This window comes from Oncorhynchus keta, chromosome 37 (assembly GCF_023373465.1).
Source record: "Oncorhynchus keta strain PuntledgeMale-10-30-2019 chromosome 37, Oket_V2, whole genome shotgun sequence".
NCBI classification, from domain to species: domain Eukaryota; kingdom Metazoa; phylum Chordata; class Actinopteri; order Salmoniformes; family Salmonidae; genus Oncorhynchus; species Oncorhynchus keta.
Genome location: NC_068457.1, coordinates 8,689,067 through 8,698,787, shown reverse-complemented (window position 1 = coordinate 8,698,787; position 9,721 = coordinate 8,689,067). Strand labels below are relative to the sequence as shown.

The window sequence follows — 9,721 nt, the reverse complement described above, 5'->3', positions numbered from 1 at the left end:
ACCCAAACTATTTGCATTGCCTAGCCCCCCCGGAACATTGATGCTACTTCCTGTTATTATATTTGCATAGTCACTTCAATAACTCTACCTTCATGTATATATTACCTATATTACCTCGACTAACCGGTGTCCCCGCACATTGACCCTGTACCGGTACCCCCTGTATATAGCCCCACTATTGTTATTTACTGCTGCTCCTTAATTATTTGTTATTCTTATCTCTTACTTTTTTTTCTTAAAACTGCATTGTTGGTTAAGGGCTTGTAAGTAAGCATTTCACTGTAATACCTGTTGTATTTGGCGCATGTAACAAATAACATTTTATTTGATATCAGAGCCTCTGGGGGCTTGGTGGATAAGTACGAGAAAGCACTGTCTGAGGAGATGGCCAAACGACAGCGGTTGTGTGGTGGTGGTGACCTCACTGAGTTCCACGATTTTTAGTTCCCTGGTGAGTCAATTGTGTGTTCATAAGTATCCGTCCTTTGTTAATTTTGGTAAGATTTGGTTGTAGTTTAAATGACATTTAAAAAGTCAGGTCAGTCTAGGCATACATTCTACTATCCTTTGATCATCTGTGATGCACTTTATTTCAATAATCTACATCTTAATTTAGGAGCATAGATTTCACAGTGTACAGTGTCGCTTTTCTTTCTCTTTTCAGGGCCCATTTAGATGATTGGTCTGTAAAATTATCTTCACTGTGTCTTTTTTTGTCTTTGAATTAAATCTGACCAATAGCCATCTTTAATTTTAAAAAATGTTTTAGTATGGGTAGTCTCCTTCACTTCTTTATTTAAAAAGTTTTGCATTGCATCAGAAATATAAAACTCATGTCATCAATTGTTAGGGATAATTTTTCAATTATTCATGTTTTTGTAGGCCTAGTCCATTACATACACTTTTAAGTGTGTATACATTTTATGTAATAGAAATGTATTTTTAATTCCTAATAATAATTTGTAATCATAATTTAAGCATAAGGGGAAGGATATCGGCCTCTAGGGGCGGGACAAGGCATGTTCGGAATTGCTTCTCCTCCCACATGTTGAATATTAATGAGAGAAAGTAGTCTGCGAGCCTATACGTAGTGACGACACACGAAAACTGCGGGCCCGGATTGCAGCAGCCCCTTGTCACTGTGACGAAGATTGGCACTAAGGTAAGCTGTCACTCAAATTCCTCTTTTTTTTCGTCGCCCATCAATCTAACAATCGACGCAACATGCTTGAATGCAGTGGCTCGCCATGGAATGAGCCAATGTGCACTTTGCAGAATGGACAGTGAGCCAAAAAGACTGATCACACATAAAGGCAAGCTGTTGTGGCGAGAGAAAAAAAAGATGTCCGCTTGTTTGGAAAAGGCGCATTGGAAATGGTGAATGAGAAGGCCAAGCGTGTGTTCACTCATCTACAGACTATTGGATATTCGAATGTTATTATGAGAGATACCTAGTGATGACCGCAATGTAGATGGGATGTGTGCTGTTGACAGTTTTATTTGTTCAACATTTGAAAGCACCAATATTATCTGCTACATGTATAGCCTGAGCCGCTATACGATCTTTAGACGGCGAGGGTAGGATACACTAATAATCAAATTGACACGAAATTGTATGCACTTTTTTGTTTGTTATGGAAACACATTTGAATTTTTCCCCTCTTATTTATTTTTGCCAATGGATACGGCTTGCTAAAGAGAGATTCGTGGGCCTAGTGTCCCAGTTTAGGATGATGCTTGGTGAACATTGCGAACTGTAGATGCAGTTGCGTAAAAAAAAAAGCTTTATATAATCCAAATGTGTGCCCGGAAGTTAGGGCTAATGACTGTACAACATACCTCCCACCCTGCACGCGCGTGAATTGATAACTGCACTGTCTGAATACCATTCTGATACACGCATACAGTGAGCAAGCATTTACCACACTCCTACCCCAGAATGAAAGGCCCTGTGTTGGCATAGTACCCTGACTCTACGTTCTTCATTGGCTATGTATGTATCATGCAATGGTTATATCTAATCTATGACAACAACGAAAACCTTATCTAAACCGCATGTCTGATGCATTTGTCTGTAGGACTGGTAGCCACACAGGTCTTAGGTCTTGGACTGGAATGCCCGTGTATTGGCATCATTGGCAGCAACCATGATGGAAGCCCAGTCGGCATCTCTAGATGAGTACCCGGAGGTAGATCAGGTAAGAGATTGAAGACGAGGAGGAGTGAAGTTTGAACATTTTACAAAGTGGGTGGCCATATTCCAATGAATTAGCTGTGTGATGTTATATACCCCAAACTTAACCACAAATTCACTAGTAAATGAATAACTGTCTGAAGAAGTGTTCCTGTCCTGAATTCCCAATTTCAATGAGCTGCTGTGAAAGTTAATATTACACACGTGAAAAGCCTATCAATCCTCTGTGGACTCCATGGCCTCCCAGCAAACATGGCAGAGATAGCGGGGGCTGAGTCTAACCACACATCTTCTAGCTCTCACATAAATGTGTATTTTAACACATGCCTTTCAATCAAAGTCATAGTTGCACCATCACATGGCAATCACAAGGGCAAGGACCATCAATAATCCAGAGACCGTGAGTGGGGGAATGTTTTTCAAATACTGTAACAGCCACACATCTACGGTGTGCAAGTAGGATAGAGGCAATATTCCTCATCATACATGTCATTTTAATATAATCTATGCCATTTAGCATATGCTTTTATCTATACAGAACAAAAATATAAACGCCACATGTAAAGTGTTGGTTTCATGAAATAAAAGATCCCAGATATTTTCCATACGCACAAAAAGCTTATTTCTCTCATTGAGTGTACTCATTTGTTTACATCCCTGTTAGTGAGCATTTCTCTTTTGCCAAGATAATCCTTCCACCTGACGAGTGTGGCATTAAACAGCATGATCATTGCACAGGTGCACCTTGTGCTGGGGACAGTAAAAGGCCACTAAAATGTGCAGTTTTGTTACACAACACGTTGCCACGGATGCCTCAAGTTTTGAGGGACTGTACAATTGGCATGTTGACTGCAGGAATGTCCACCAGAGCTGTTGCCAGAGAATTGAATGTTCATTTCTCTACCAACGTTGTTTTGGCAGTTCGTCCAACCGGCCTCACAACCGCAGACCACGGGTTAGCACGCCAGCCCAGGACCTCCACATCTGGCTTATTCACCTGCTGGATCGTCTGAGACCAGACAACTGGACAGCTGATGAAAGATAGACTGGTTTTCTGATCCACTCCCCTACTTTTTTTTTTTTTCAAGGTATCTGTGACCAACAGATGCATATCTGTAGTCCCATCCATGCGAAATCCATAGATTAGGGCCAAAGGAATTTATTTCAATTGACTGATTTCCTTATATGAACTGTAACTCAGTAAAATCTTTGAAATTGTTGCACGTTTTTATATTTTGTTCAGTATAAAATTACTTGCAGTCATGAGTGCATACATGTTTCCCGTATGGGTGGTCTCATTAATCAAACCCACAATCCTGGCATTGCACGCACTGTGCTCTACCAACTGTGCTACAGAGGACCACTTTAAAAACCAATGAATCTCAGATCCAGTGAAGAATTAGGCACAGTTGGAATGAGCCTGACCCTGAGGCAGTGTAGGACAGGGTCGTGTGTTCACTAGAAACCAAATGGAAAAAAACGTTGAAACAGGGAAGGACTAGAATGGATCATGAGTAATTTATAACTGTGTAGAAGTTACAGACAGTATTCATCAGGGTTCAATGTGAGTAGATGAATGGCTAAGGCGGTGTCTGAAAGCCGCTGAATTGAGACAGTGTTATGAGTGGAAAGAGTCAGACCAATATCTCTCTCCTCTCCCTGAGGTGTGTGTACTCACCCCATTACCACCCTGAGGGGGAGTCATCGACCAACCACTGACTAACTTTACTGGATTTCACTCCCATCCCTTCTCCTCCACTCTCCTTCTATTTTATCTGCCTTGTTTCCCACTCTTCTCTTTACCATACTTGTCTCTTCCCTGGGTAAAGGTCTTGGTGCAGATGCGCGTGGGAGCGGAGGGGGATCCGGAGCAGAGTCTGACCGAGGGAAGCGAGGGGGGAGCAGGCAGCCCCTCTGCCATGCAGCCCCAGATGCCCATGGACACAGACAAGCAGGCCATCTACAGGTAGGCGAGTCATGGTACTCCTCCACTCCATCCTCCTCATCAGAGCTGTTTCCCTCTGTCCCCCCCCTCCTTCATTTTCCTTCCCTTGTCCTGTTTATGACTGTGAGCTTGTGTGGATGTTGCGAGCGTTGGTGCATGACTGTGTGTTTGTGTACTTTCATCAACTGCGCCGACTGTGGCGTTAATCCTTTGCGCTCGCCTGTGCATCGCAGGCACCCCCTGTTCCCTCTGCTGGCACTGCTCTTTGAGAAGTGTGAGCAGTCGACTCAGAGCTCGGACTGCGTCAGCTCTGCTAGCTTCAACGTGGACATTGAGAACTTTGTCCGTAGCCAGAAGAAAGAGGGCAAGGGCTTCTTCTGTGACGACCCAGACGTTGACAACCTGGTGAGGAACTCTGCACTACCAGGGTCTTGTTCATTTGGGCATGCAACTGAAAACATTTGAAAATGTTGTGCAACTGGAGAAAAAAATAGTTGTTTCTTATTGGATATGCCCAGTTGGTCCTTTCCTGTTTGTATGTTTTCTTCCTTTTGGTACCTAATGAACATGACCTAGCTATTACACGTCTGTCTTTGAAGTTATAAGATAATATAACGAAGTTCCACGGCTGTTGTGCCCCTCAACAAACCACTCTTGAATTGCCTCTTTACATCGAGCAATTGAAAGAGTGTATGTGTGATGGTAAATGTTTTATTAAAAAGAAATACATGTTGTGACCCATGTCTTTATTGGAAAGAACTGAAGAGACATGACTGACCAGCAAACTTATGTTGAGTGACCTAATTGGTAAGGGTTAAGCTTAACCCTTGACTACGGTCAGGGTTAGAGTTATGGGTTGGCAGCATACCTACCCATGGACCGCTAATGACCTCACCTGACCTTTGACCTCTGACCCCAGATGGTGAAGGCCATCCAGGTGCTGCGTATACACCTCCTGGAGCTGGAGAAAGTGAGCGACTTGTGTAAGGACTTCTGTAGCCGCTACATCGCCTGCCTGCGCACCAAGATGAACAGTGAGACCCTGCTGAGTGGAGGAGAAACTGACAGCCCCTGTTCCCCTGTCCAGATACAGGTACACACACTCACACACAGGTTATACACACACATTTCCCCTTCATAGATTATTTGTATCTTTCCCAGAGGGAACTTTGGCTATTATATTGGGATTCAATGATAAGCGCATAATAGTACAATTATACAAGATGAACACATGAATGTGAATGCAGTAAGGCTAATTCTGTGTGTTTCCCCCAGACCTCCAGCCCACTCACAGGAACCCTCAGCCCTCAAGGGATTGTGATGTCAGCCTCGGCCCTGCAGCAGGGCAACGTTACCCTGACAACAGTCAATTCTGCTGGCCAAGTGTTAGCAGGTATGTCTCCGTGGCATACCACCTCTACAGGTACCCTCTCCTCTCCGGCCTTACTGTGTCCCTGTTAAGACAACTACTAGTAATACTGGGTCATATTAATTATGGCACACCGTAGCAAAACTTTTTTCAGCGGATAACAAAAACAATATTTTCTTAGCAGGTTCAGGTAGTCCCTCCCTGTTTTAGTCTGTTTTCTTGAATCTATGTTGCCTCTTTTTTTTCAGAGTTGATTTCAAAGTTGATTATGGTGAGGTGCTGAGGGTCCTTGGATCAAGGTGTTACCAAAAATGCCCTAACTTTTATTTGTGTGTATGAGCAGGTGGTACAGTGTACCAGCCCATCACAGTAGTCACTCCTCAGGGACAGGTGGTGGGACAAGCTATCTCACCCCAGACAATACGCATCAACAACACACAGGTGAGGAATACACCACACACACAGACAGACACACGGTCACACAAACTACAGCCGGTTCTGTGAATTGACTGTGTGTGTGTGTGTGTGTACAGCTCCAGTTGCAGCTCAATCAGGACCTAAGCAGTTTCTTCACTCAGGAGGACAGCTCATCCAAGAGCAACAAGAGGGGGGTCCTGCCCAAATCAGCCACCAACATCATGCGCACCTGGCTCTTCCAACACATAGGGGTGAGTGAAAAACACCTTGTCTCAACCGTTCCTAAGATTAGAATAACTTCAACGATAACTGAATGTAATGTAACCCAGAGTAAAGCTCTGCTGGTTATTCCAAGGGTGTCTGAGCATGCTTGTGTGCACGTGCATGCATTTGGCCTCCGTCACGATGGCTCGTCCCATGATGACTCGGAGCGGTTGCGTTGACAGAGACGGATGTGTTAGGTCCTCATATGACTGGCCCATGGTCTGCTGGCTAAATGCTAATCAGAGGTTAATCAGTAGACAGCCCACAGGCCCAATGGTGGACCTAACCAGACTGGTAGCTAACAGAGACCCTTTGTTCCCTGTGTGTGTTCGTGCATGTGTGGGTGTCGGTGTGTGTTTGTTGTGTGCCTGCGCGTGTGTGTAAGAGATAGTTAACTAGCAGCCAGATGTTAGAACATCCTAGCCCTCACAAAGACACTTTGAGATGACGCGTCTTCACTACAGCTTGTTCCTCTCTGCTTGCTCCCGAGCGGCCAATCCTGGCCCTCAGGCCTTTGTACATCCTAAAGTTGAATCTAAATACAGTGCCTTGCGAAAGTATTCGACCCCCTTGAACTTTGCAACCTTTTGCCACATTTCAGGCTTCAAACATAAAGATATAAAACTGTATTTTTTTGTGAAGAATCAACAACAAGTGGGACACAATCATGAAGTGGAACGACATTTATTGGATATTTCAAACTTTTTTAACAAATCAAAAACTGAAAAATTGGGCGTGCAAAATTATTCAGCCCCTTTACTTTCAGTGCAGCAAACTCTCTCCAGAAGTTCAGTGAGGATCTCTGAATGATCCAATGTTGACCTAAATGACTAATGATGATAAATACAATCCAACTGTGTGTAATCAAGTCTCCGTATAAATGCACCTGCACTGTGATAGTCTCAGAGGTCCGTTAAAAGCGCAGAGAGCATCATGAAGAACAAGGAACACACCAGGCAGGTCCGAGATACTCTTGTGAAGAAGTTTAAAGCCGGATTTGGATACAAAAAGATTTCCCAAGCTTTAAACATCCCAAGGAGCACTGTGCAAGCGATAATATTGAAATGGAAGGAGTATCAGACCACTGCAAATCTACCAAGACCTGGCCGTCCCTCTAAACTTTCAGCTCATACAAGGAGAAGATTGATCAGAGATGCAGCCAAGAGACCCATGATCACTCTGGATGAACTGCAGAGATCTACAGCTGAGGTGGGAGACTCTGTCCATAGGACAACAATCAGTCGTATATTGCACAAATCTGGCCTTTATGGAAGTGGCAAGAAGAAAGCCATTTCTTAAAGATATCCATAAAAAGTGTAGTTTAAAGTTTGCCACAAGCCACCTGGGAGACACACCAAACATGTGGAAGAAGGTGCTCTGGTCAGATGAAACCAAAATTGAACTTTTTGGCAACAATGCAAAACGTTATGTTTGGCGTAAAAGCAACACCCTGAACACACCATCCCCACTGTCAAACATGGTGGTGGCAGCATCATGGTTTGGGCCTGCTTTTCTTCAGCAAGGACAGGGAAGATGGTTAAAATTGATGGGAAGATGTATGGAGCCAAATACAGGACCATTCTGGAAGAACCTGATGGAGTCTGCAAAAGACCTGAGACTGGGGCGGAGATTTGTCTTCCAACAAGACAATGATCCAAAACATAAAGCAAAATCTACAATGGAATGGTTAAAAAATAAACATATCCAGGTGTTAGAATGGCCATGTCAAAGTCCAGACCTGAATCCAATCGAGAATCTGTGGAAAGAACTGAAAACTGCTGTTCACAAATGCTCTCCATCCAACCTCACTGAGCTCGAGCTGTTTTGCAAGGAGGAATGGGAAAAAATGTCAGTCTCTCGAAGTACAAAACTGATAGAGACATACCCCAAGCGACTTACAGCTGTAATCGCAGCAAAAGGTGGCGCTACAAAGTATTAACTTAAGGGGGCTGAATAATTTTGCACGCCCAATTTTTCAGTTTTTGATTTGTTAAAAAAGTTTGAAATATCCAATAAATGTCGTTCCACTTCATGATTGTGTCCCACTTGTTGTTGATTCTTCACAAAAAAATACAGTTTTATATCTTTATGTTTGAAGCCTGAAATGTGGCAAAAGGTCGCAAAGTTCAAGGGGGCCGAATACTTTCGCAAGGCACTGTACATCCTGGTTGGGGCGAAAGCCCAACCTCCCAGTACCTCATCATTTTCCCCCACATGGCCCACTAGCAATTTATACCGGTGTTATTAATGGTCGATGTGGTGCCCACAAACGTTGCATGATGGCAGATCAAGTAACAGAGAAATTGTGTAAAAAGGTATCCGACTAGTGGCCAGGCTGCTCCGAACTCTTAATTCACATAGAAGCGACTTTACTTAATCAACATCCTGTGCCGTTCAATACAAATTGACCTTTAGTCTTACGTCATCCATCAACAGTCTCACAGTCATCCACCTACTCGGCTTAATAGGGAGCTAATAGAACTCATTTGCTGTCAATGATTGTTTGTGTTCTTTACCCTTCTCTCTCTTTCTTTCTCTCTCAGCATCCCTATCCCACAGAGGACGAGAAGAAACAGCTCGCCATACAGACCAACCTGACCCTGCTGCAGGTCAACAACTGGTGAGGCAATCTTTGACACACACACACCTTATACCCAAGCGTAGAAATGTGGCCTCAGATGATTGGCTTAGCCCCTGTCCGTCTCTCCTTCTCCAGGTTCATTAATGCTAGGAGGCGTATCCTACAGCCCATGATGGACAGCAGTGCTTCAGACACGCCCAAGAGCAGGAAGAGGACTCCCCAGAGCCGGCCCACCCAGCGTTTCTGGCCCATGGCCAACAACATTGCCTCGGCCGGTGTAGGGCAAGAGGTGGCCATGGACGATGACGGTAAATGCCCAGAAAAATGAATAATATGAAAAGTCTGCAACTCTGATATGCTCCTGTTGTGATTTATTAAACCGCAAGTGAGAAATCACAGTAGGAACATGTGGCTGAAGCTTGATCTTTTTCCTCAGTGACCATGGTGACGATGGGCATGAGTGTAGACGAGCTGCAGACACTGACCTCAGACGGTGCAACACTGGCCATGCAGCAGGTGATGATGGGAGGACACAGCGAGGAGGAGGAGGGCGAGAGCGAGGAGGAAGAAGAGGAAGAGGAGGAGGGTGACATGGCCGGATTGGAGTGACATACCACTACTGCGGGATGTGATGTCACACCCTCATGCATGCCTATGTTTGACTATATTACTCAACACTCATCACAGTGTCCAAGACAACCCACACTAGGCCTTTAAGGCCCTTCTAGAAACAGAAAAAAAGCTATTTTTATATGTAAAATGTTTGGAATGAAGGCTGTTTAATTTTTTTCATTTGGCTTTTTTGCTTAGTGTTTTTATTTTGTTTAGTTTGTTTTTTAAAGAATATTTATGTATGAACATTGAATGTCCAATATGGCTGACCTGCTTTTCAAGGTCTGTTGGATTTCTCTAATAATAAAATGTTCAAGAAAGATTCTCCTCAACTTTGTT

At 43.8% G+C, this 9,721-nt stretch overlaps 1 protein-coding gene across 5 annotated transcripts; it reads left to right on the top strand.

Moving 5' to 3' along the window:
* The first annotated feature begins 996 nt into the window (after window positions 1–996).
* Window positions 997–9,704, top strand: LOC118370147 (homeobox protein PKNOX1-like). Of its 5 annotated transcripts, none has more exons than XM_035754979.2 (11): window positions 997–1,162; window positions 2,079–2,198; window positions 4,024–4,160; window positions 4,373–4,544; window positions 5,059–5,232; window positions 5,415–5,532; window positions 5,852–5,949; window positions 6,042–6,176; window positions 8,733–8,809; window positions 8,906–9,078; window positions 9,207–9,704. In XM_035754979.2, the coding sequence occupies exons 2-11, from the start codon at window positions 2,148–2,150 to the stop codon at window positions 9,377–9,379; spliced, it is 1,308 nt and encodes a 435-aa protein (XP_035610872.1). In that variant the 5' UTR covers window positions 997–1,162; window positions 2,079–2,147; the 3' UTR covers window positions 9,380–9,704. The 5 variants fall into 5 exon arrangements, with proteins under 5 accessions (XP_035610872.1, XP_035610867.1, XP_035610871.1 ...); XM_035754974.2 differs by having other exon boundaries at window positions 5,415–5,562; XM_035754978.2 differs by lacking the exon at window positions 997–1,162 and adding an exon at window positions 1,183–1,313 and having other exon boundaries at window positions 5,415–5,562.
* The last annotated feature ends 17 nt before the right edge of the window (window positions 9,705–9,721 follow it).

Coding starts and splice junctions, on each gene's coding strand:
- LOC118370147 (XM_035754974.2), top strand. CDS start 2,148: ATGATGGAAGCCCAGTCGGCATCTCTAGATGAGTACCCGGAGGTAGAT. Junction 4,161..4,372: donor GACAAGCAGGCCATCTACAG/GTAGGCGAGTCA, acceptor TGTGCATCGCAG/GCACCCCCTGTTCCCTCTGC. Junction 5,950..6,041: donor TACGCATCAACAACACACAG/GTGAGGAATACA, acceptor GTGTGTGTACAG/CTCCAGTTGCAGCTCAATCA.